We start from the raw sequence: 26,509 nt of genomic DNA, 5'->3' as shown, positions 1-26,509 counted from the left end.
TGACAAGTGTTGATATTTTTGTTTGCATTAACAAATAAGTGAAACAACCAAAAACAAAAGTGAAACAACCAAGACATATGTTAGAACTTCACTCATTTGTCAATGACATGAACAACTTATTTGCTGAATCAAATAATACTTTTCAAATACTGAATGTTTCCGTATTTTTTTGTACAATTTAGGGTGTAATGGCTACAAGACACAGCACGTTTCTAAGTTTTATCAGCATTTTAACATTTTTCTCCATTAGTTCCTTAACTCTAGACAATCAACAAAACAGTAATCAAGTCCTGATTTGTAGTGTTTACCAATTTCCATAGCCGATTTCAAACTACCACCATGAACAGGCAGCTGGGAAGAAGTTAGCAGTAGCACACCATTATATAGCATTCCCACCATGAGGATACAGCAGGCGCAAATAGCCTCAAGATTATAGATAATAGTAAAATGTAGTAAAATAATTAGGAAGTGATGAGCTTTTAGTATTTATTTATTACCTCTATTGAATATAAGTTACTTGTCAGTTTATATATTAACATTTAGGATTTTTTCTAATTGATTTTTTTTTATTGGAGTATAATTGATTTAAAATGTTGTGTTTGGGCTTCCCTGGTGGCGTAGTGGTTGAGAGTCCGCCTGCCGATGCAGGGGACGCAGGTTCATGCCCCGGTCCGGGAAGATCCCACATGCCGCGGAGCGGCTGGGCCCATGAGCCATGGCCGCTGAGCCTGAGCATCCAGAGCCTGTGCTCCGCAACGGGAGAGGCCACAACAGTGAGAGGCCCAGGTACCGCATAAATAAATAAATAAATAAATAAATAAAATAAAATGTGTGTTAGTTTCTGCTGTACAACGAAGTCAATCGGCTATATGTATACATATATCCCCTCCCTCTTGGACCTCCCTACACCGCCCCCATCCCACCCATCTAGGTCACCACAGAGCACCGAGCTGAGATCCCTGTGCTATTCAGCAGGTTCCCACTAGCTACCGATTTTATACATGGTAGTGTATACTTCTGTCAAACCTGATCTCCCAATTCATCCCACCCTCCCCTTCACCCCCTGTGTCCACATGTCTGTTTTCTATGTCTGCATCTCTATTCCTGCCCTGCAAATATATTCATCTGTACCATTTTTCTAGATTCCACATATATGCGTTAATATGCGATATTCCTCTCTTTCTGACTTCATTCTGTATGACAGACTCTAAGTCCATCCATCCACATCTCTACAAATGACCCAATTTCCTTCCTTTTTATGGCTGAGTAATATTCCATTATATATATGTACCACATCTTCTTTATCCATTCATCAGTTGATGGACATTTAGGTTGCTTCCATGTCCTGGCTGATTGTAAATAGTGCTGCAATGAACATTGGGGTACATGTGACTTTTTTTTTTAATTTATTTTTGGCTGCATTGGGTCTTTGTTGCTGCGCATGGGCTTTCTCTAGTTGTGGCGAGCAGGGGCTACTCTTCGTTGTGGTGTGCGGGCTTCTCATTGCGTGGCTTCTCTTGTTGCGGAGCACAGGCTCTAGGTGTGCGGGCTTCAGTAGCTGTGGCTTGCGGGCTCTAGAGCGCAGGCTCAGTAGTTGTGGCACACGGGCTTAGTTGCTCCGTGGCATGTGGGATCTTCCCAGACCAGGGCTCAAACCCGTGTCCCCTGCATTGGCAGGCGGATTCTTAACCACTGTGCCACCAGGGAAGCCCACATGTGACGTTTTGAATTATGGTTTTCTCAGGGTATATGCCCAATAGTGGGATTGCTGGGTCATATGGTAATTCTATTTTTAGTTTATTAAGGAACCTCCATGCTGTTCTCCATAGTGGCTGTATCAATTTACATTTCCACCAGCAGTGCGAGAGGGTTCCCTTTTCTCCACACCCTCTCCAGCATTTATTGTTTGTAGATTTTTTAAATTGTGTCACTTCCTCTTCAAAGCTTTTTGTTCAAACACACTGCCTGTAGAATCAGGTCCAAATGCCTGGGCTACCCTTGCAAGCCCTCCCCAATGTGGTCCTAAGCTATTTTCTCAATAGGGGAAAACACGCTAGCTCCCGATTCCCAGGTTTCTATTCCCCACAACTTCTTTGTTGGAGTCAGACCCACATAGTCACCTGCCACCCGGAGTCTCCTCTTGGACATCTCCTCAGCATGTCCCAAGTAGCATCCTTTTCCTCTCCCTCCCGCCCCCACAGTGCTTCTATTCCTATAGTCAATGATTTTCTTTTTGGCCCTCAAATTTACCCCGTTCTTGTCTCTCTTCATATTATTTGGACACTTTTTTCTTCCAGGAACATTTTTTTTTCATTCCATTCTCCTGCACTCCCCTCCCCTATCTGTTTTTTCTGGCGGACTCTCACCCATCCTTCCAGTCTCAGCTGAGATGTTGCTTCCTCTGGGAAACCTCTGGGAAGAGTAGGGGCCCACGGCCCACCATTTCCCTGTTCTTCTCATCATGGAATTTACCACACTGTATTATAATTGTCTATTTAATTGTCTGTCTTTTCCAGGAGACTGTGAGATCCTAAAGGCTAATCTTGCTCACTGCTGTATCCCCAGTATCTAGCCCAGTAACTGGCACATTGTGGGTGCTGAATGAATGAATGAATGAAAGGTATATCCTGCAGTTCCCCTACAAATCCTTCCCTCCATCTGTCTTGTATCCTTACTGCACACCTTGTACTTTTTCATTTTCAAAAAAAAAAGCCACTATTTTTGCTTGTGCTTAAGGGGACAAGGTCAGAAAATGTCACCTTCTCAAATTGGAACTAATACAATCAACAATAAATAGATGAGATCAGCCATCTGCAAAATAATCCACTTTAAGGGTTGGTTTGTAAATGTGGTACCAATGAGACAAGGGTGCTTCTCAGGTCTCTATGGTGACCAGCATGTTGCCACAGGCTGGGAATCTGCCAAATATAAAGAAAGCAATAATGTCAATCAATTGTAACCTGATTGCTGGAGATAATGCTGTATAAGCAGGAGGGCCCTTGTCTACATGAGGTCTTGAAAAGAGTTGAGCCAAAGAGTGACCCATTTTCTGTGTTTGATTGTCATCAAGTGCTACATGCAGTCCTTTGCAGTTTACAAAGCACCTCTGTGTGTTACCTCAGTGAATCTCCATGATGACCCTGCCAAGTGGGCCTTATTCATCATTTTACAGATGACAAAAATAAAGTTCAGGGAGGTGAGTCAGCTTGCCCTAAATCACTCCCTACCACTAACGTCCACACCTTTACTAAGCCCTCAGGGAGTGAGAGGTTTATGAACCCAAGGACAGAAATACCTCTAGGGCAGAGACAGAAAGTTCTTGCCTGACCAGGTGGTCAACCCACCCACTTGGGTTCAGTCTGATTCTGTGCCCAGTTAACAGCTGTTGGCTTTGAAGAGGTTTGACTTCAGGGCCTTGGGAGGTGGGTAGGAGTGGTGTGGGGGAGGATTGCTGCCAGGCCAGTCTTTTGTTCACTCAGCAAACATTTACTGGACAACTACTGTGTGCACAACAGTGCTAAGAGATTGGAATATAGTGGTGAACGAGACACAGAACTCCTCCCCAAACTGACGGCCTAATTCCAGGAGCCTGACAAGTAAATGTTTATAAATATGGTGTGATGGACGCTTTGAGAAGGGAAACACAGGGTGCTCTGGGGACCCATAGAAAAGCCATCTACAGTGGTCTGGGGGAGGGTCTAGGAAGGCTTCCCAGGGGAATCGATGCCTGAGCTGATAACGGAAGGGACTTAGTAATAGAAAAAGGGGCTTGAGGAACCAAAGGATGGGAAGAAAAGAGCTTTCCAGGGTTAGATAAGCAACAGGGACCTACTGTATACCACAGGGAACTAAACTCGATATTACGTAATAACGTATAATGGAAAAGATTCTGAAAAAGAATATGCATATATATATATATTTATATATATAACTGAATCGCTGTGCTGTACACCTGAAACTTATACAATATTGTAAATCAACTATACTTCAATATAATTTTTTTTAAAAGAATAACTTTCCAGGGAGAGAGTGAAAAAGCTGGGGGGCAGCGTGTGGTGAGAGTTTGTGGCAATGAAAAGAAGGGAAAAGATGTGGTGGGGGGGGATTGTGAGAGGTGAGCCTGGAGAGAGAATCATAAAATCCAAAGTCATATAATAATAACCTCATAATAATAATGTCTAATACAATATAAGAAGATCCACGATGTTATTAATTGTAATTATTAATCATTAGTTGATTCAATCAATAATAGTTTATATGACTGATACTGCTAAGTTTATAATCATAAAATCTCACTTGCAGTGAATGATTAAAGCACATCTTCTCAGGGCACGGAGCTCAGTGCGTTCCACACACTACCTTCTGTCAGTCTCACAACAAGCCTACCGGGTAGGTGCTGCTATTGTCCTACTTTACAAATGAGAAAACTGCAGGTCAGAGAGTTTAAGAAGTGTACTGAAAGTCACATTCGCTGTTAGGTGGCTGGTCTGACATCAGGATCGAGGTTTAATATCGACTCCGGAAGGCATAAATTATGAATTTGGGATTAACATATACACACTACTATATATAAAATAGATAAACAGCAAGGATCTACTGTATAGCACAGAGAACTATACCCGATATTTTATAATAACCTATAAGGGAAAAGAATCTGAAAAAGAATATATAATTATATGTGTATATATATATATGCATGTATATATATATACACAAATATATATATCACTGTACTGTCTACCTGAAACTAACACAACATTGTAAATCAACTGTACTTCAATTAAAAACATGTATTTAGGGGCTTCCCTGGTGGTGCAGTGGTTAAGAATCCGCCTGCCAATGCAGGGGACATGGGTTCGAGCCCTGGTCCGGGAAGATCCCACATGCCGCGGAGCAACTAAGCCCGTGTGCCACAACTACTGAGCCTGTGCTCTAGAGCCTGCGTGCCACAACTGCTGAAGCCTGTGCGCCTAGAGCGCGTGCTCCGCAACAAGAGAAGCCACCGCCATGAGAAGCCCGCACACCACAATGAAGGGTAGCCTCCACTCTCTGCAACCAGAGAAAGCCAGTGTGCAGTAATGAAGACCCAATGCAGCCAAAAATAAATAAATAAATTTATAAAAAAGAAAAAAAAGAAAACATGTATATAGACTCCAGAACCTATCCTGGAAAATGGCTTGCCTAATAGCACAGTGCCTCATCACACGTGTATAGGAATTTGGACTTAATCTTTTAATTTATTTATTTATTTATTTATTTATTATTTTAGGCTGCATCAGGTCTTCATTGCTGTGCGCGGGCTTTCTCTAGTTGCAGCGAGCGGGGGCTACTTTTCTTGAGGTGCAGTGGCTTCTCATTGTGGTGGCTTCTTTTGTTGCAGAGTATGGCTTCTAGGTGCGTGGGTTTCAGTAATTGTGACACGTGGGCTTAGAAGTTGTGGCTTGCAGGCTCTGTACTTGTGGCACACGGGCTTAATTGCTCCGTGGCATGTGGGATCTTCCCGGACCAGGGCTCAAATCCGTGTCCCCTGCATTGGCAGGCGATTCTTAACCACTGCGCCACCAGGGAAGTCCTGGACTTAATCTTAAGAGAAAGTCATAGAAGAGTTTTGGGCAGAGAAGAGACACTCAGATTTTGTTTTCAAAAGCTCACCCTGGCTTCGGGGTGGAAGATGGACTGGAAGGGAGGTAATAGAGGCAGAGAGGGCAGGGGAAGGCTTTGCTTTCTACTTCCTCTCTCAAATGGTGGTGGCTTGGACTGGGGAAGTGGTGGTGGGGATGGAGAGAAGGCAGTGGATTCATGAGATATGTAGGAGGTAACATCGACAGGCCCTGGTGCCTGATGGGATGTGGGGAGTGAGGGCAAGAAAACTTTGAGGATGCCTCCTGGGGCTCTGGCTTAAGCAAATGGATAAATGGGGGAGCCATTCCTCAAGAGGAGGAGCACGAGAGGAGGAAGAGGTTTCAGGGAAGAAGACATCCATGCAGTTCACACTGCAGGGAGAGCACCAAGTGGTCCAAGAGGCAGCTGGAGAGATGGTTCTACAGCCCAGAGAAGAGGTGTGGATCAGGCATCAGGAAAAAGAAGGCATCAGCCATGGAGAGATGAGGTCTTCCAGGTGCACACAGTGAGCAAGGCAAGGGCAGATGTACCCCACCCGTTTGTAGGAGAACCAAGGGTAAAGGGCCTGCAGGGAACAGCGAAGAGTTGGCTTGCTCCTCTGGGAGGAGACAGCGGGCAGACCTGAGGTAGATTAGAGACTTCAACTTCTTCAACTGAAAGGACCTTTGGAAGGTATTTAGTTCAAACCTCTCTCTCAATTATAGATGCCTCCACAAAGAGGGACACTGGGCAGCCCCATTGCCAATTTGAGCACTCATGTATTTTGTAGCAAGGATGAGGGCTGGGGGGGCTGGGTCTTCAGCCATGGGGAGGGCTACTGAGAGCCAATCTCACTCCCTCAACCCATCCCAGTCCCCCTTGGGATACAAGGCTCTCACCTGTGTGACAAGGGTTTGATCCAACTGTTTGAAGAGACAGTATAGCATAGTGGTTTAGCATACGGCCTTTTTTAAAAAAAATTGCTCAGTCTCTCTCTTTTTTTGTTTTTTAAATTAATTAATTAATTTATTTTTGGCTGCGTTGAGTCTTCGTTGCTGCGTGCAGTCTTTTTCTAGTTGTGGCGAGCGGGGGCTACTCTTCGCTGCGGTGTGCGGGCTTCTCGTTGCGGTGGCTTCTCTTATTGCGGAGCACGGGCTCTAGGTGCGCAGGCTTCAGTAGTTGTGGCACGTGGGCTCAGTAGTTGTGGCTTGCAGGCTCTAGAGCACAGGCTCAGTAGTTGTGGCACACGGGCTTAGTTGCTCCACGGCATGTGGGATCTTCCTGGACCAGAGCTTGAACCTGTGCCAACTGCACTGGCAGGCGGATTCTTAACCACTGTGCCACCAGGGAAGTCCCAGTCTCTCTTTTTAAAATTTTATTTTTATTATTTTTTAAATCTTTAATTCAAGTATAGTTGATTTACAGCGTTGTGTTAGTTTCTGGTATACAGCAAAGTGATTCAGTTATACATATATACATATTTTTTCATATTCTTTTCCATTATGGTTTATTACAGGATACTGAATATAATTCCCTGTGCTATACAGTACGACCTTGTTGTTAAGCATATGGCCTTTACAGCAAGACTGCCTGCGTTCAAAACCTCCACCAACATTCACTATCTGTGTGACGTTGGGCAAGTCAGTTTACCTTCTAACGCGATTCTCAGCTTTCCCATCTGTAAAAGGGGATAATAATTGTACCAACCTCATAGCGTTTGTTGTGAGGATAAAATGAACTAGAACAGGGACTTCCCTGGTGGCACAGTGGTTAAGAATCTGCCTGCCAATGCAGGGGACATGGGTTCAAGCCCTGGCCCAGGAAGATCCCACATGCCGTGGAACAACTAAGCCCATGAGCCACAACTACTGAGCCTGTGCACCACAACTACTGAAGCCCATGTGCCTAGAGCCTGTGCTCCACAAGAGAAGCCACCGCAGTGAGAAGCCTGCTCACCACAACGAAGAGTAGCGCCAACTCACCACAGCTAGAGAAAGCCCATGCGCAGTAACGACGACCCAACACAGCCATAAGTAAATAAATAAATTTAGTTATTTTTTAAAAACTGAACTAGAACATTCCCTGGCATGTAGTAAACTCTACTGAATGTTAGCTGATCCTGGCCAACAAGAATGTATCTGACCCATTACAGTTTCCAAATCCAAATTCTCCAGGGCCCAATTGCTCAATAAAAATGCTTAGGGCAGGACTTCCCTGGTGGTGCAGTGGTTAAGAATCTGCCTGCCAATGCAAGGGACATGGGTTCTAACCCTGGTTCAGGAAGATCCCACATGCCGCAGAGCAACTAAGCCCGTGTGCCACAACTACTGAGCCTGTGCTCTAGAGCCTGCAAGCCACAACTACTGAAGCCCATGTGCCTAGATCCCGTGCTCTGCAACAAGAGAAGCCACCGCAATGAGAAGCCCGCGCACCGCAATGAAGAGGGTAGCCCCCCGCTCCTCGCAACTAGAGAAAGCCCGCACACAGCAACGAAGACCCAACGCAGCCAAAAATAAATTAATTTTTTAAAATGTTTAAAAAAATGCTTAGGGCATTCGTATAGCAGGAACAACAACAAAAGTGTTTGAGGAAAGAATATGATAGCTGATATTTCAAGAGACTCCATCAAAGCAGTCATCACAGGAAAAATCCGAACTTGGTTGGACTTTCCCTTTTTACATTCTGTAATAAGTTCTACTCTGAATCACCTACTGATAGCAGTAGTATTGAGTGTAGATTTGGTGGGGGGGTGGTTTACAGGTAGAATCTACATCTTTTCAGTAGTTAGAGCCTCTGGATCATAGTCTCATATAATCCCATTTGCGCCTCTCCTCAAGTCTGCGAGGGAGGTGTCATTTATATCTTTCCTTTTAGAGCTAGAAAATAAGGCTCAGAGAGGTCAAGAACCTTGGCCCAAGTTCACACAATGAATAGGGATGGGGCTGGATGGAAACCCAGGCAGTCTGTTGCCTGAGCCTCCCATGAAGTGGAGGGTTGGTGTTTGTGGTTCTGGAGGGGGGTTCCTTGGCACGGGCCTATTGGTCCCATGTAAGGGGAATTCATGTTTTCATGCAAGGAGTAAGGGAGTAAGGAGGCCCTAGTGGTAGGTCCAAGGCCAGGGTGATTCAGGCAGAAGGCAAAGATGGCTCTTTAGGAAAGCCCCCTCCTTGGGGGCCATATGTTCACAATCAGTATGTGTACCACTGGGGTGGGAGGGGCGGGCTGTCCTGGTCAGTGGCCAAGCCAGATGTTTGTCATGTGACTCCGCACAGCGCAGAGCTCGCTACCCCTCACCATGTGGGAATTTGTGTGCCATAGCTCCAACCAGCTTCATCCCTTAATTCAGAAGGTTTCAAAGATCCTCTGGGCCGAGGCTGGCCCAAGGCAGAGCCAGGGAGGAAGGAGGTTGGCCTCCCATCCTCTCACAACTCCCTGTTGGGGCCCATTTCCTCGCACATGACTTTCTTTTCCTCACACTCTTTCTTTCTTTTTTTTTTTTTTTAACATCTTCATTGGAGTATAATTCCTTTACAATGGTGTGTTAGTTTCTGCTTTATAACAAAGTGAATCAGTTATACATATACATATGTTCCCATATCTCTTCCCTCTTGCATCTCCCTCCCTCCCACCCTCCCTATCCCACCCCTCCAGGTGGTCACAAAGCACTGAGCTGATCTCCCTGTGCTACGCGGCTGCTTCCCACTAGCTATCTACCTTATGTTTGGTAGTGTATATATGTCCATGCCTCTCTCTCGCTTTGCCACAGCTCATTCTTCCCCCTCCCCATATCCTCAAGTCCGTTCTCTAGTAGGTGTGTGTCTTTATTCCTGTCTTACCCCTAGGTTCTTCATGACATTTTTTTCCCTTAAATTCCATATATATGTGTTAGCATACGGTGTTTGTCTTTCTCTTTCTGACTTACTTCACTCTGTATGACAGACTCTAGGTCTATCCACCTCATTACAAATAGCTCAATTTCGTTTCTTTTTATGGCTGAGTAATATTCCATTGTATATATGTGCCACATCTTCTTTATCCCTTCATCCGATGATGGGCACTTAGGTTGTTTCCATCTCCGGGCTATTGTAAATAGAGCTGCAATGAACATGCCTCACACTCTTTCTATGCCCAGATGCTCCCTGTCCTCCTGCAGCTTTCCCCACCGTAGGAGGTCTACTAAGGCCTGCCTGGCCATTGGCTCCATTTCACCCTGCCTGTTGTGAAGGATGAATCCCTTTGCCCCTCTTTTCCTCCTAACAAAGCCCCACTCATCCTTACAGTCCCATCCAATGTTGGTTGGCCCTCCTATGAAGCTTCTTCAGCTTCCCCAGAAAGGGAAGGGCAGAGGGGCAAGTGCTCAGGGAGCACATACTCTGTGCCAGCTGTAGCCCTGGGGGTTTTACATACCTCACCTCATTCAATCTTCACAGCAGCCCTGTGAGGTTCTACAGGTAAAGGAACCCGGGTTCGGTGATAGAAAGCAACCTGCCCAAGGTCCCACAGCCGAGAAGGGCAGGGATCTAGCGCAATTTAACTCCCAAGTCCCTATGAACTTAAACTCTCTCCGGATTATACCGCACTGCCCGTCCCAGGACATGTTCCTCCTTGATCACCTTCAACTCCTTTCTTTTTATCCTACCACATGTCCAATCCATCAGCAAATCCCATTGGCTGTACCTTCAAAGTATATCCAGAATCTACCACTTCACCATCTCCACAGGCACCACTCTGGTCTAAGCTCCCATCATCTTTCACCTGGATTACTACAGTGGTACCCTAAGTGCTCCTTTGCCCCCCCCACAGTGCTCCTAACTGCTTCACCCTTGCCCCTCACCACCTTCCGCCTCAAAACACACACAGTCTATTTATCACACAGAAGCTAGAGGGAGCCCATTAAAACACAAGTCAAATCATGTGTCTTCAACTCAAAATCCTGCCCTGGCTCTTGTTTCACTTACAGTGTCCGTCCTTATGTTGGCCTACATGGCCTGTGTGCTCTGTTTCTGCCTCTCTCCTAACCCTCTCTCCCTTGCACACTCTGCTCTGGCTATTCTGGACTCACTCCTGCTCCTCCGGATACACCAGACATGCTCTTGTTTCAGGGCCTTTGTATATACTGTTTCTTCTGCCTGGAACATTCTTGGAAATCTGCACAGCTTGCTGCCTCACTTCTTTCAAGTCTTAATTCAAATGACACCTTCTCAGTGAGACTTTCGCCATCACCCTGTTTAAAATTTTCCACCCCTGCCCTACCAATGCTTCCTGGCTTCCTGTTCCTACTTGCCTGTTTCATTTTTCTCCCTTGTTTGCACTCATCGCCAACTGTGATGGCTCATTTTATGTGTCAACTTGACTGGGCCATGGGGTGCCCAGATATTTGGCTAAACATTATCTCTGGGTGTGTCTGTGAGGGTGTTTCTGTATGAGATTAACATTTGAAACCGGTAGACCTGAGAAAAGCAGATTGCCCTCTCCAATGTGAATGGGCCTCACCCAATCCATTGAAAGCCTGAATATGATAAAAGGTTGAGGAAGAAAGAAATCCTTTCTCTCTGCATGAGGGATATCAGTTCCCTCTTGCCTTTGGACTTGGACTGGAACTTATACTATCAGTTCTCCTGGCTCAGGCCTTTGGACTTGGACTGGAACTATCTATACCATTGGCTCTCCTGGGGCTCCAGCTTGCCCACTGCATGTCTTGGACTTCTCAAGCCTCCAAAATTGCGTGAGCCAATTCCTTATAGTAAATCTCTTTATGTATATATACACATCCTATTGGTTCTGTTTCTCTGGAGAACCCAGACAAATACACCAACCAACAGTATACTTTCATTATTTGAGAAAAAAATTGTTGGTCTCCCTCCACGCCAACGTAAACTTCATGAAGGCAGGGATTTATGTCCATTTTGTTCACTGCTGTATTCTCAGCACAATGCCTGGTACTTAATAAATATATGTTGAATGAATAATGGCCCTTATAATTGTACCTTGTTTGTGTGTCTTGTGTATGTGCCTGGGTGTGTGTGTGTGTGTGTCTCCCAGGAGTCTGTGACATACTCCACCACAGAATGGCCTTTGCAGCCCTAATGCCAGGCAAAGTGTCCACCACCAAAAGTGCCCAGTACATATTGAATGAAATGCCTTGATATGATCCATCCAGAATGTTGAGCTTCCAGAACCAAACAGGTGCGGACAAAGAATATTGCTCGCCACTCCAGTAAACATCAAATGTTGCCGCCATCAAGCGGTCAGCCACTGCAGCCTCCCCCCACATGCATCCCTTCAAGGTGCACCCTGAGGGGAATTCAAATGGAGAAAAACAAAACATTCCTTTGCTTTGGATACTGACTGGCCTTAGATAGTTAAGATGTCATATCTAAGGAAGAATTTCAATGACCCCAGACTCTTGCATCTACTCATACGTAGAAAAAGCACTAAAATAATTAACTGAGATAGCTGATCCTCATGACTAGCAGTAACTTTTCCCAAGATGTATGCTTGACATTATGTATTTCCCAGGTTAAAAAAAAAAAAAATCCTGTGTATCCTGGCTCCTCCCCTACCTCTTCAGGAGCGGCTCCTAAGAGCTGTGTGAGAGGCTGACTCCCGGGCTACAGTCCTCAGTAAGGTCCCCCTCCCCCCACCCCACCCCCCAAACTTAACTTGAAACTGTTAGGTCGCGTGTTTTTCTTCAATGGGCACAGGACTGAGCCCTCCTCAGTACCCTCCTCAGTACCTAGTGCAGGAAGACTCCCTCTCTGTTTCCCCCACCCCGCCCCAAACCCCAACCTCGGCTCGGCCACCTCTGCCCGGCCTCCCTCCCTCCCTCCCTTGCCTCTTCCCTCCCTTCCCCCAGCCAAGCCCTCCGCGCCCGCCCGGGTACAGGCGATTATCTGGGGGTGGTAATTATTGCGAGTAAATTGGAAGTTGTTTTGCCCAGGGCTGTGTCTCACGCAGGTCGATTTGTATGCTTCCTGGGCACTTGTGACAATCCAGAAATGCCATAGCAACGGCCCCGGCGCCACCGGGCTCCGGGCGGCCGGCAGGGCCCGGGGTACAGCCGCACTCCCAAGCCGGCCTCCCGGAGCCTCGGTTTCCCCGTTGCTACCACCGGATATTATACTAACCCGCACGCGGGCTGTCGTGGGGCAGAAACAAGATAATGGCTGGAACAGTTTGTACAACTGTAAATCGAGGGCCGGTTATGAGAACAATGATTATTCTTCTCTGTGGGATTGTCTCCTTTCCCATTTATTTCTCCCCGCCTTTCTGCGGCTCCCCCTGCCGCCTCGCCCCCGCCCGGAGCCAGCGCCTGCCAGATTCCCCCGCCGCCGCAGGAGCGAGAGCCCTGCTGGCCCGCCTTTGTTCAGTGCAAAAATCACGGCCCCTTGAACACCTTTTGGCGATGAGGCCCACAGAGACACTGCCAGCTCATCCCGCGGGGGCCAAGCCACTGATTAAATTGTATTCACTCTGCCTTTCGGTCATTCAGATGGGCTGGGACGAGGCCAGCTGGAATTAGTGACAAATTTGAAGCAGAGAATATTGACAAAGAAAGGACGTTTTATTGCCTGCAATGACACGCGATAATTCAAAAGAGGCTCCCTGAGTGTTTCCAAGGAGAGATTTAGTTAGGGAATAGATAAGACTTTTGCTAATTATTTGGATAGACGCAGACCTTAAAGTCCTTAAAATCAGTTTTGTTCCTTCCAGGGAGATGGAAAACAACCCTTCCTTCTCCAATCGCCTCCTCTGTATCTAAATCTGAGATCCTGACAAAGAGAAGGCTTTGAAAACAAGAAAGCGCTGTTGAACTATTCATTCATTCCAAACACTTTTTAAGCACCTACTATGTGCCAGAACTATTTCGGGTATTGGACATCCAGATATGGAGCTAATGTTCTAGAGGAGGAACAGACAGTATGGAAGTAAGCAGAAAGGAGATAAGTTTAAATAGTAGTAAGGGCTCTAAAGGATATAAACAGGAAGGTCTTGAGGGAGAGGTGGCTGAGATTTAAATGATAAGGAGCCAGCCATACTAAGATTTTAGGAGAAGGTGTTCCTGGCAGAGGGAATAGCAAATGTAAAGACCCTCTGTGGAAATGGGCTTGGTAGTTCCCAGAAAGCCAATGTAGTTGAGGTGAAATGAACAAACAAGATGAGATTCGGACAGGCCAGGTCACTAGGGATTTGCAGGCCACAGTAAGAAGTTTGGATGGTATTTTCAGTGCATTGTGAACTCACTGAAAGGTCTTAAGCGAAGGCGTGATGTGATCTGGTTTATATTTTTAAAAAAGATTATTGGCTGCTGTTTGAAGAACGGATTAGATTTTACTAATAAGAAAAATGGACTGGGAGACAGGAATAGGAGTACAGGGGCTGGTTAGGAAGCCATTGGTAAATGCCAGGTGGCTTAGGCTTGGGTGCTTGCAGTTGGGTGGGGAGAGGTGGAGAGCTTCAGGATGTATTTTGAAGACAGAGCCCACTGGGCTTGGTGATGGATTAGATGAGGGACAGAGAAGAGACAACGCTTCTAGTTTCTGGGTTTGGGACTTGAGCAAGTGAGTGGATGGTGGTGTCATACATAGAGATGGGGAAGACTAGAGCAGATGAGGTTTGAGGGTTGGGAATCAATACTTCTCTTTTGGATGTTTTCAGTGTGAGATCTCAGGGACGCCTTGGTATAGGAGTCTGGGGCTCAAGTGAGAGGTTTGGACCTAAGAAAGACATGTGGGAGTCCTTAATATTTAGCTAAGAGTTCTGGGAATTCTTGGTGACTTGTTCAAAGCTAACAATAGGCTAGAACAGAAATGGGAGTTGGGGGTGGGGATAAATGCCTCCCTCCCTGCCTCCAAAACAATACCCTTGCCCTCCACTTGAATGCCCTTGACGTGTCTCAGTGAAGACTTACTCTCAGGGGAGGTGCAAAATAAAACTATCAGGTATGCCTTTTTAATAGTCAGAAAGGTGAAGATCAGAAGGTTGGAAAACACTTAGCAAAGATGTGGGGAAACAGCACCCTCATATATTGCTCATGCGAATGTAAGTTTGCCCATCCCTTATGGAGGGCAATTTAGCAGGTTCTATCAAAATGAGAAAGACACATACACTCTGACCCAACAATTCCACTTTTAGGAAATTATCCTACAGATATACTCACACATATTCACAGAAATGCATGTACCAGGATATTTATTGCCGCAATGTTTGTGATAGCAAAAGATTAGAAAAAATATCCATCAACAAGACTGGTCAAATAAGTTAAAATGCAGTCTTACAATGGCATATACGCAGCCATTAAAACAAAGGAAGCTCTTGAGGTTTTTATTTACTATTTTTTAAATTGCGATGAAATTCACATAACATTAACTTCACTCATTTTAAAGTGTAAAATTCAGTGTCTTTATGTTTTTTTTTTAACATCTTTATCGGAGTATAATTGCTTTACAATGTTGTGTTAGTTTCTGCTGTATAACAAAGTGAATCAGCTATAAGTATACATATATCCCCATATCCCCTCCCTCTTGTGTCTCCCTTCCACCCTCCCTATCCCACCCCTCTAGGTGGTCACAAAGCACCAAGCTGATCTCCCCATGCGATGCAGCTGCTTTCCACTAGCTATCTATTTTACGTTTGGTAGTGTATATGTGTCAATGCTACTCTCTCACTTCGTCCCAGCTTACCCTTCCCTCTCCCTGTGTCCTCAAGTCCATTCTCTATGTCTGTGTCTTTATTCCTGTCCTGCCCCTTGGTTCATCAGAACCTTTTTTTTTTTTTTAGATTCCATATATATGTGTTAGCATACGGTATTTGTTTTTCTCTTTCTGACTTACTTCACTCCATATGACAGACTCTAGGTCCATCCACCTCATTACAAATAACTCAGTTTCGTTTCTTTTTATGGCTAATATTCCATTGTATATATGTGCCACATCTTCTTTATCCATTCATCTGTTGATGGACACTTAGGTTGCTTCCATGTCCTGGCTATTGTAAATAGTGCTGCAGTGAACATTGTGATACATGCCTCTTTTTGAATTATGGTTTTCTCAGGGTGTCTTTATGTTTTTATGTGAAACACTGTCCAAGATATATTGGTAAGTGCCTACCCTCACTTACCTTCAGTTCCCACCTCTGCTGGTGATAGTGGGAGGGACTTTTTCCAACGGGTATCTTTGAAAAGCCTCCATGACCCAGGATGCTGAGAGGGTTTGTTGCTAGGGAAAGGTGGCAGTAATATATTAATCAGTGGTTCTCAGACTGCTGCACATTAGTGTCACCTGGGGAGATTTTTTAAATGCCCTTGCCCAGGCCCCACCTCTAGAGATTTTTTTTTTTCTTGGTACGCGGGCCTCTCACTGTTGTGGCCTCTCCTGCTGTGGAGCACAGGCTCTGGACGCGCAGGCTCAGCGGCCATAGCTCACGGGCCCAGCCGCTCTGCGGCATGTGGGATCTTCCCGGACTGGGGCACGAACCCGTTTCCCCTGCATCAGCAGGCGGACTCTCAACCACTGCGCCACCAGGGAAGCCCGAGATTTTTGATTTAATTAGTCAGGGGTGGGGCCTGGGCATGATTTTTTAAAATTGAGGTGTAATTAACACATGGTAAACTGCATAAGTCTTTTTTTTAAATTTATTTTTATTTATTTATTTTTGGCTGTGTTGGGTCTTCATTCCTACGTGCGGGCTTTCTCTAGTTGCGGCGAGCGGGGTCTACTCTTTGTTGCAGTGTGTCAGCTTCTCATTGGGGTGGCTTCTCTTGATGTGGAGCACGGGCTCTAGGTGCAAGGGCTTCAGTAGTGGCAGCATGCAGGCTCAGTAGTTGTGGCACACGGGCTCTAGGGCACGTGGGCTTCAGTAGTTGTGACGTGTGGGCTCAGTAGTTGTGGCTCGCAGGTTCTAGAGTGCAGGCTCAGTAGTTGTGGCACATGGGCTTAGTTGCTCCGTGGCATGTGGGATCTTCCCGGATCAGAGATCGAACCCATGTCCCCTGCATTGGCAGGCAGATTCTTAACCACTGCGCCACCAGGGAAGTCCCCAATCATTTTATTGTTGATTTGTAGGAACTCTGTATATATTCTGGATACTAGTCCTTTGTCAGATACATGTATTGCAAATATAATCACTGTTTAAAAGATCCCCAGTGATTCTAATATGAATCTAGGGTTGAGAACTCCTGGTACACTAAAGATCAGCCCCAGAGGCTCCCTACTTTTATGGGTCTACAAATCTGCCCCCTGGCCACTATGCCTGAGGACTGGTTCTTCAATCTATGTGAACGTCCAGGTCTGTGAAGATTTTAGGAGTGAGGGGTGCCTTGTCAGTCTTCCTCCTGTGGATCTGTCTGGCTTCTTGGACAGGTCTATACATCTGAATTGTTCTCTTATCCTCTGATATGAGACCTTGGGTAAGTGTTTTCTTGTCTCCACCCTAAAATTTTCCTCATGTGAAACTTGACCTTATTGCTTGACCCATTCTTATCACCTTGAGATGGTGTGTGTCAAAGGGACAAAGATAAGTTTTCTCCTGAATGGAGCAAGCTATATCCCAGGCACAGAAGGAGTGTGAATTTATGTATCTGCTCTCAGCCATCATCCTCAGTCTGCCTACCTGCTCACTGATAGGGAGACTTACTTTCTAGTAGCCTTGGCAACCATTCACCAAGGGGCTGAGAGTTGATAGCCTGGTCCTGGTCTCTGTGTACTTGCTTCATGACCTTACATAATGCAATTAACCTCCCTGAGTTTTGATATCTGTGGCTGGTCAAGGAGAACTGTCATTTCTTACTTGTTGTAGGGGAAATGGCTGGCATAAAGTAGGTGCTCACAGAGCCATTAGTTCCCTCAGAAGGGGAGCTGGGAAAGCTTGGCTCTAGGAGCAGTGCAGCTGGACTGTGAGAGGAGCTCTCTGCTTGGGGATTTGCCATGCCCTCAACATGCCCTGGTGTCATGTATCTGCCCCTTCCCTCTACACCTTCAGAGGCCTAGACTGGCCAATGTCCCTCCTGCTGTGTTGTCCTCAGCCCTGCCCTTCTTGGCTAATTTGAACAAAGCATCCCACGAGGGCCCCTAGGCTCTTTAAGCTCACAGCAGATGGCTGGGAAGCCAGTTCTTTGGGACATACAGTTCCTGACTCAGATCTGGGCAGGGGGCCAAGGCCTTCGAAGGGCTGGAGAAAAACGTAACCCTCATCGCCCACACGAGAGCTTGTAGTTTTTACTGTCTGTCTCTTTTAGTGCCAAAGAGGCAAGAAAAAGGATCACAGAGGTTAAGATTAGGTCCTCCCCCACCCCGCCCGACACCTCCAGGAATCTCTTCTTGCGCTTCCAGGGTGGAGCCTTGATTCCATCTTTTGGGAGAGGCACCCATCCATGTAGGGAGGGTTTCTCTGCTGCTTCAGTGGGGGTGAGGAAGCTGAAAAGGAACTCACAGGGAGCTCCCAGAAATGCCCTTGACCTGGGGAACAAGTGGGTACAGGACATCCAGAGAATCTACCAACCTGGCTAGAGCCCATCCATCTCACAGCCAAGCATGCATGACTTTGTCCCTGCCCAAGATTTGGGAAAGGAATAGAAAAGGAAAATCTTGTTCCTGGGTGTAACTCAGATTCCTTTACGCTATTTCCAGGCCCCTCTTGAAGCAGGTTCAAGAGGGAAACAGGGCAATGCTGGCAAGAGGAGTGGTTGGGATGGGCATGCTTGGACCTCCCCTCTTCCCTGGTTCCTGGTCCCTATTATTGTTTTGGATATATCAATCCCACCCACAGCCTCATTCGAGCTCACTAACATGGTGCCCATTGCTCTCCTTTAGGATTGGTGAATTGACAATTCATCCATCCATCCCTCCAACAAATATTTACTTATCAGCTACTACGTTTAGGTACTTGCTAAGCTCTGTGAAGCTGTAACTGTGCAAAAGACAGATCTGTCCTTCACACAGCTCACGTGAACATGGGGAGCCAGAGAGGTAATCAGGCAGCCACATTCCATGGACTAAATCTAAAGATAAAGGCAAGGTGTGTCACATTGCGTCACAGAGGACCACTGTTGAGAAGGATCATGGAAGGTCTCTGGAAGGAGGGAGACCTGAGAGCCAAGGAGTGGATTAGGGGATAGTGAGACAAAAAGGAAAGTCCAGACAGAGGAAACAGCACATGAGAGGGCCTAGAGGCAAGATTTGAGTAAGTGGAGGTGGTTCAGTTTGAGACGATCATGGCGTGTGTGTGTGTGTGTGTGTGTGTGTGTGTGTGTCTGTGTCTGTGTCTGTGTCTGTGTGTGTCTGTGTCTGTGTGTGTGTCTGTGTGTAGGGGCTGTGAAGAAGTGAGACATAAGGCGGGAGAAGCAGTCAGGTGCCAGATCAGGGAGGCTTTGTAAGCCATGGTGAGAAGGCAGGATTTGATTTTGAGGGCAAAGAGGTGGCTTTGAAGGGTTTAGACTGGCCCATGACATGATCAGATTGGTGTTTTTGCAAGATCACTCTGGTTTCTGGGTGCGGAGACAATGAGCAACAGGCACAAATATAAAAGCTGGAAGAAAGTCAGGAGGCTATTGCAGTGAGCCAGGTTAGAGATAATGGTGGCATAGACCAGAATGGTGGCAGTGGAGATTGGCAGTGGCAGTTGGATTTGAGATATATTTTGGAGGTAGAGGCAACAGTACCTCTACCTCCAAAATATATTGGTAGATTGGAAAGAGGCCTCCCAGTTTCTGACTTGAACAATTGGGGGATTGGTAGTGCTATTCATGGAGACGGGGAATATTGAGGGAACAGGTGTAGGGGAAGGTAGGAAATGAAGTCAGTGTCATGTTGAGTTCGAGCTTCCAGGAAGACATGTCCTGTAGCCATCTGGCCATATAGGTCTGAAACTCAGGAGAGAGGATGAGGTTACAGACAAAATTGTGATGTGTTGGGAGTGGATGTGGTAGCCCAAAGAGAGTGGAGGATGCAATGTTTTCTGCAGCAGCACTGTCCTTCTTGTCAAAGGATTCCCTCCCCTTTGGTGCCTGCTTCAGCCCAAACCCTAGGAGACAGTTTAGAAAGCACTCATCAGACTTTGCAATATAGTGCAAAGACCCTGTGGATAATCCTAACTCCTGGCTCCCTCTTTCCTCTCAGTTCCTGTCATTTCCACAGCATCTCAGGCTGACCTGACTAGTTTCCAATAAGAATTTATCCAGCCCTGGGGCTTCCCTGGTGGCACAGTGGTTAAGAATCCACCTGCCAATGCAGGAGGCATGGGTTCTAGCCCTGGTCCGGGAAGATCCCACATGCCGTGGAGCAACTAAGCCTGTGTGCCACAACTACTGAGCCCGTGTGCCACAACTACTGAAGCCTGCGTGCCTAGAGCCCATGCTCCACAGCAAGAGAAGCCACCGCAGTGAGAAGCCCGCGCACCGCAATGAAGAGTAGACCCCGCTTGCCACAGCTAGAGAATGCCCGCGTGCAGCAACGAAGACCCAGTGCAGCCAAAAATACAATATATAAAGTTAATTTTAAAAAAGAAAATAATTTTTCCAGCCCTGGGGCCCGGCCAGCTGCCGTTCTTAGGAAATTTGGTTTCCGTCTCCCCCTGCTGGCGGAGCTGGAGATGACTCACCTCCTCCAAGCACCTTCCCTCCTGCTTCCCCTGGAACAGACGCCTCTCACCCACAAAAGAGGGAATTAAGACCTCAGTCTCAGGCCCCTTCTCCACCCGCCAACAAAACCTCCACCCACTTTAGAACCCTAGCTAGAAATAGGGGAGGAAAGCCTAATTAGGTATCTGGGAATCACAAATTAAATTCTTTCTGTTTCCAAATCACTTTCCTATTTTTTATGCCCCCAACCCACTCTTGATCTCCTTGCCCATGAAGACTTCATTTGGTTATTTTTACCTCTCTCTAAAAATACCCTCTCCCATTCTCAGTCCCCAAGAGCAGCATTTTGCTGACACCAAGTTGGCTTCCCTCCTCATATACAGGGAAGCCGAGGTCTGTGCTGGAAAGAGCACTTGGCTGGGAGTCAAGGAACTTAGCTTTGAATCCCATTTCTGCCACTGATTCAGGGTGTAACCTCAGACAAACCACTCCCTTCTTTCCCAGTGGCAGTTCCCTCACCTGTGACATTGCACTGACTCCAGAAAACGGTTCCAACTTTAGCGTTCTACACTTTGCTCCAATCACCCTATCCTTTTCAATTCTTCCCGTGCATCAAGCTTTCTCCTGTCACAGGGTTTTTAGTAATGCTCTTCCCTCTTCCTGAAATGCTCTTGCCTTCCCTTTTTCTTATTATTTTTGTTTAATTAACTCCTCTTTATCCTTCAGCTGTCAGCTCAAATACTACTTTCTCAGAGAAACCTTTCCCAGCCCTTCCAGGCTGGGTCAGGTACCCCATCAGATGCTCTCAGAACTCCCTGGAGTTTTCCTGCCTACAAACCTCATCATGGTTTGTAATTTTCCATATACTTGCGTGATCATTGTTTCAAGTGTACCCACCCCCAGCCCCCAATCAAAATTTAAACTCCTTGATAGCAAGAATCTGTCTGTTTTGCTCACCACTGTTCCCTAGCACCCATATCCTTGCCTGGCCATCTTGTAAAGGCTTAACACATATTTATTAAATAAATGAATAATAGAAGAATGAATCCTTCTTTTCACCTATCAGCTGCTTTCTATATCTAACTAGCATTGTATTTAAGAGCAAAGAGTCAAAAGACAGGCTGCTTGTGTTTGGAACTCAGCTTTACCACTCACGAGCTGTGTAAACTTGTGTAACTTATTCAGTCTTTCTTGTGCCTCAGTTTCCTTATCTATAAAGGGATTTTAATAATGATATACACTACCTAACAAGGTTGTTGTGAGGATTAAAAGAGTTAATATATGTAAAGCGCATACAACAAGGCCTGGCACTCAAGTGCTCTATTAGTAATAGCTATTGTTCTTTTTTATTTTTTTAAATTTATTTATTTAATTAATTTATTTTTTGGCTGTGTTGGGTCTTTGTTGCTGTGTGCAGGCTTTCTCTAGTTGCGGCGAGTGGGGGCTAATCTTCGTTGCAGTGTGTGGGCTTCTCATTGCGGTGGCTTCTTGTTGCGGAGCACAGGCTTCAGTAGTTGTGGCACGTGGGTCCAGTAGTTGTGGTGCACGGGCTTAGTTGCTCTGCAGCATGTGCGATCTTCCCAGACAAGGGCTCAAATCCGTGTCCCCTGCATTGGCAGGCAGATTCTTAACCACTGTGCCACCAAGGAAGTCCCAGTAGCAGCTGTTGTTCGTATTCTGCCTCATCCATCTCTCCATTTACCTATTCTGAACTCTCCCACAAGGCCTCATTATCTTATTTCCGGTCTGTGAGTGTGGGTGACTCAGTGTAATCTGCAGATTAGAAAGCAAAGGTTTTTATTTTTTTTTAGGTTTTTTTTTTTAATTTTTATTATGGAAAATTTCAAACACGCAGAGAAGTAGAGAGAAGAGGATAATGAACCTCTGTAACAAGCTTCAACAATTATCAACATTTTGCCAATCCATGTTCATCTGTCTCTCATTTTTCTCTCTACTGGAGTATTTTAATGTAAATCCCAGGTGTCATATCATTTTATCTGAGAATACTCCGTTATGTATTTCTAGCAGATAAGGGCTTTAAAACATGCAACAATACCACCATCACACTTTAAAAATTAACAATAATTAGGGAAGGTTTAAAAAACTCCATTGCCTTGAGAGAAGCAGTGAGAATTTAAGCCCTTGCTTTGGGGGTAGATGTGAAATGAGGAACAGCCAAGAGAGTTAATAAAAGTAAAGTGCTTTGAACAGGGCCTGACACAAAATGGAATATAGTAGTAACTCATTTTTTTAAAATTAATGCTTATGGAGTACTTATTTGTTTGAAAAGGAATACAAAAGATAGAAGAGAAATAAGCATATATTTTTCATTCCCTGGTCTCTAAAGCAATTCAGTACACTTAATTTATTTACTCACTTCCCTGATGAATCATAGGAGGATGGCTGTCTGAACACACTATACTGATTTGTAACTGCAGTAACTGGGGCTATTGGCTACACAAGCATATCTCTGAAAAAGATAGCTCCAGGAGATTTGAGATGGGGCCCTTGGCACTGGATTTGTTTTTTTTTTTTAATTTTATTTAATTTGTTTTCTTATACAGCAGGTTCTTATTAGTTATCTATTTTATACATATTACTGTATATATATGTCAATCCCAATCTCCCAATTCATCCCACCACCAGCCCCCCTGCCACTTTCCCCACTTGGTGTCCATATGTTTGTTCTCTACATCTGTGTCTCTATTTCTGCCCAGCAAACCGGTTCATTTGTACCATATTTCTAGGTTCCACATATATGCGTTAATATACGATATTTGTTTGTCTCTTTCTGACTTACTTAACTCTGTATGACAGTCTCTAGATCCATCCACGTACTACAAATGATCCAATTTCGTTCCTTTTTATGGCTGAGTAATATTCCATTGTATATATGTACCACATCTTTTTTTTTTAAGAATTAATTTTATTTATTTATTTATTATTTTTGGTTGCATTGGGTCTTGGTCGCTGCACATGGGCTTTCTGTAGTTGTGGCGAGCAGGGGCTACTCTTCGTTGCGGTGTGAGGGCTTCTCATTGCAGTGGCTTCTCTTGTTGTGGAGCACGGGCTTTAGGTACACGGGCTTCAGTAGTTGTGGCACACAGGCTCAGCAGTTGTGGCTCACGGGCTCTAGAGCGCTAGCTCAGTAGTTGTGGCACACGGGCTTAGTTGCTCCATGGCATGTGGGATCTTCGCAGACCAAGGTTTGAACCCATGTCCCCTTCATTGGCAGGCCGATTCTTAACCAGTGGTTACCAGGGAAGTCCCTACCACATCTTCTTTATCCATTCGTCTGTCGATGGGCATTTAGGTTGCTTCCATGACCTGGCTATTGTAAATAGTGCTGCAGTGAACATTGGGGTGCATGTGTCCTTTTTTTTTTTTTTTTTTTTTGCGGTACGCGGGCCTCTCACACCTGTGGTCTCTCCCATTGCGGAGCACAGGCTCCGGACGCACAGGTTCAGCTGCCATGGCTCACGGGCCCAGCCGCTCCACGGCACGTGGGATCTTCCCGGACCGGGACACGAACCCTTGTCCCCTGCATCGGCAGGCAGACTCTCAACCACTGTGCTACCAGGGAAGCCCCGCATGTGTCTTTTTGAGTTATGGTTTTCTCTGGGTATATGCCCAGTAGTGGGACTGCTGGGTCGTATGGTAGTTCTATTTTTAGTTTTTTAAGGAGCCTCCATACTGTTCTCCATAGTGGCTGTATCAATTTACATTCCCACCAACAGTGCAAGAGGGTTCCCTTTTCTCTACACCCTCTCCAGCATTTGTTGTTTGTAGATTTTCTGATGATGCCCATTCTAACTGGTGTGAGGTGATACCTCATTGTAGTTTTGATTTGCATTTCTCTAAGAATTAGTGATGTTGAGCAGCTTTTCATGTGCATCTTGGCCATCTGTATGTCTTCTTTGGAGAAATGTCTATTTAGGTCTTCTGCCCATTTTTTTTTTTTTTTTTTTTTTTTTTTTGCGGTACACAGACCTCTCACTGCTGTGGCCTCTCCCGTTGCGGAGAACAGGCTCCAGACGTGCAGGCTCAGTGGCCATGGCTCACAGGCCTAGCCGCTCCGCGGCATGCAGGATCTTCCCGGACTGGGGCATGAACCCACGTCCCGCGCATCGGCAGGCGGACTCTCAACCACTGCACCACCAGGGAAGCCCCCATTCTGCCCATTTTTTGATTGGGTTGTTTGTTTTTTTAATATTGAGCTGCATGAGCTATTTATATATTTTGGAGATTAATCCTTTGTCCATTGATTCATTTGCAAAAATTTTCTTCCATTCTGAGGGTTGTCTTTTCATCTTTTTTGTAGTTTCCTTTGCTTTGCAAAAGCTTTTAAGTTTCATTACGTCCCATTTGTTTATTTTTGTTTTTATTTCCATTACTCTAGGAGGTGGATCAAAAAAGATTTTGCTGTGATTTATGTCAAAGAGTGTTCTTCCTATGTTTTCCTCTAAGAGTTTTATAGTGTCTGGTCTTACATTTATGTCTCTAATCCATTTTGAGTTTATTTTTGTGTATGGTGTTAGGGAGTGTTCTAATTTCATTCTTTTACATGTACCTGTCCAGTGTTCCCAGCACCACTTATTGAAGAGACTGTTTTTTTCTCCACTGTATATCCTTGCCTGGTTTGTCATAGATTAGTTGACCATGTGTGCGTGGGTTTATCTCTGGGCTTTCTATCCTGTTCCATCGATCTATATCTCTGCTTTTGTGCCAGTACCATATTGTCTTTTTTTCTTTAATTAATTAATTAATTTTATTTATTTGTTTTTGGCTGTGTTGGGTCTTCTTCGTTGCTCCACGTGGGCTTTCTCTAGTTGCGGCGAATGGGGGCTACTCTTCATTGTGGTGCACAGGCTTCTCATTGCGATGGCTTCTCTTGTTGCAGAGCATGGGCTCTAGGCACGTGGGCTTCTGTAGTTGTGGCTCACGGGCTCAGTAGTTGTGGCTCGCAGGCTCTAGAGCACAGGCTCAGTAGTTGCGGCGCATGCGTTTAGTTGCTCCACAGCATGCAGGATCTTCCCGGACCAGGGCTCAAACTCGTGTCCCCTGCATTGGCCAGCAGATTCTTAACCACTGAGCCACCAGGGAAGCCCTACCATATTGTCTTTTCTTTTTTAAAATAAATTTATTTATTTATTTATTCATTTTTGGCTGTGTTGGGTCTTCGTTTCTGTGCGAGGGGCTTTCTCTAGTTGTGGCAAGCGGGGGCCACTCTTCATCACGGTGCGCGGGTCTCTCACTATCGCGGCCTCTCTTGTTGCGGAGCACAGGCTCCAGATGCGCAGGCTCAGTAGTTGTGGCTCACGGGCCTAGTTGCTCCACGGCATGTGGGATCCTCCCAGACCAGGACATGAACATGTGTCCCCTGCATTGGGAGGCAGATTCTCAACCACTGCGCCACCAGGGAAGCCCCCATATTATCTTGATTACTGTAGCTTTGTAGTATAGTCTGAAGTCAGGGAGTCTGATTCCTCCCACTCCATTTTGTTCCCTCAAGGCTGCTTTGGCTATTCGGGGTCTTTTGTGTCTCCATATAAATTTTAAGATTTTTTTTGTTCTAGTTCTGTAAAAAATGCCACTGGTAATTTGATAGGGATTGCATTGAATATGTAGATTGCTTTGGGTAGTATAGTCTTTTTCACAGTATTGATTCTTCCAATGCAAGAACATGGTATATCTCTCCATCTGTTTGTGTTATCTTTGATTTCTTTCATCAGTGTCTTATAGTTTTCTGAGTACAGGTCTTTTACCTCCTTAGGTAGGTTTATTCCTAGGTATTTTATTCTTTTTGTTGCAATCGTGAATGGGATTGTTTCCTTAATTTCTCTTTCTGATCTTTCATTGTTAGTGTATAGGAATGCCAGAGATTTCTGTGCATTAATTTTGTATCCTGAAACTTTACCAAATTCATTGTTTAGCTCTAGTAGTTTTCTGGTGGCATCTTTAGGGTTCTCTATGTATAGTGTCACGTCATCTGCAAACAGTGACAGTTTTACTTCTTTTCCAATTTGTATTCCTTTTATTTTTTTCTTCTCTGATTGCCGTGGCTAGGACTTCCAAAACTATGTTGAATAATAGTGGTGAGAGTGGACATCCTTGTCTTGTTCCTGATTGTAGAGGAAATACTTTCAGTTTTTCACCATTGAGAATGATGTTTGCTGTGGGTTTGTCGTATATGGCCTTTATTATGTTGAGGTAGGATCCCTCTATGCCCACTTTCCGGAGAGTTTTTATCATAAATAGGTGTTGAATTTTATCAAGAGCTTTTTCTGCATCTATTGAGATGATCATATGGTTTTTATTCTTCAGTATGAGTGG

General features: G+C 45.3%; 2 protein-coding genes across 2 annotated transcripts in view; one reads left to right on the top strand and one right to left on the bottom strand.

Moving 5' to 3' along the window:
* Window positions 1-2,828: 2,828 nt before the first annotated feature.
* Window positions 2,829-26,509, bottom strand: part of PIN4 (peptidylprolyl cis/trans isomerase, NIMA-interacting 4) — an 80,018-nt gene continuing 56,337 nt past the window's right edge. The window contains exon 4 of the mRNA XM_065901110.1: window positions 2,829-2,918. Within this exon, the coding sequence (XP_065757182.1) occupies window positions 2,829-2,918 (90 nt within the window). The remainder of the gene's footprint in view (window positions 2,919-26,509) is intronic.
* The window catches only part of ERCC6L (ERCC excision repair 6 like, spindle assembly checkpoint helicase), a 59,584-nt gene continuing 45,552 nt past the window's right edge, over window positions 12,478-26,509 (top strand). Inside the window, exon 1 of the mRNA XM_065900980.1 lies at window positions 12,478-12,500. The gene's annotated coding sequence lies outside the window, so the exon portion shown is untranslated. The remainder of the gene's footprint in view (window positions 12,501-26,509) is intronic.

The sequence above is a fragment of the Phocoena phocoena genome, chromosome X, assembly GCF_963924675.1.
Source record: "Phocoena phocoena chromosome X, mPhoPho1.1, whole genome shotgun sequence".
NCBI classification, from domain to species: Eukaryota; Metazoa; Chordata; class Mammalia; order Artiodactyla; family Phocoenidae; genus Phocoena; species Phocoena phocoena.
Note: the sequence above shows the minus strand (reverse complement) of the source record. Positions and strands in the feature narration are given on the sequence as shown.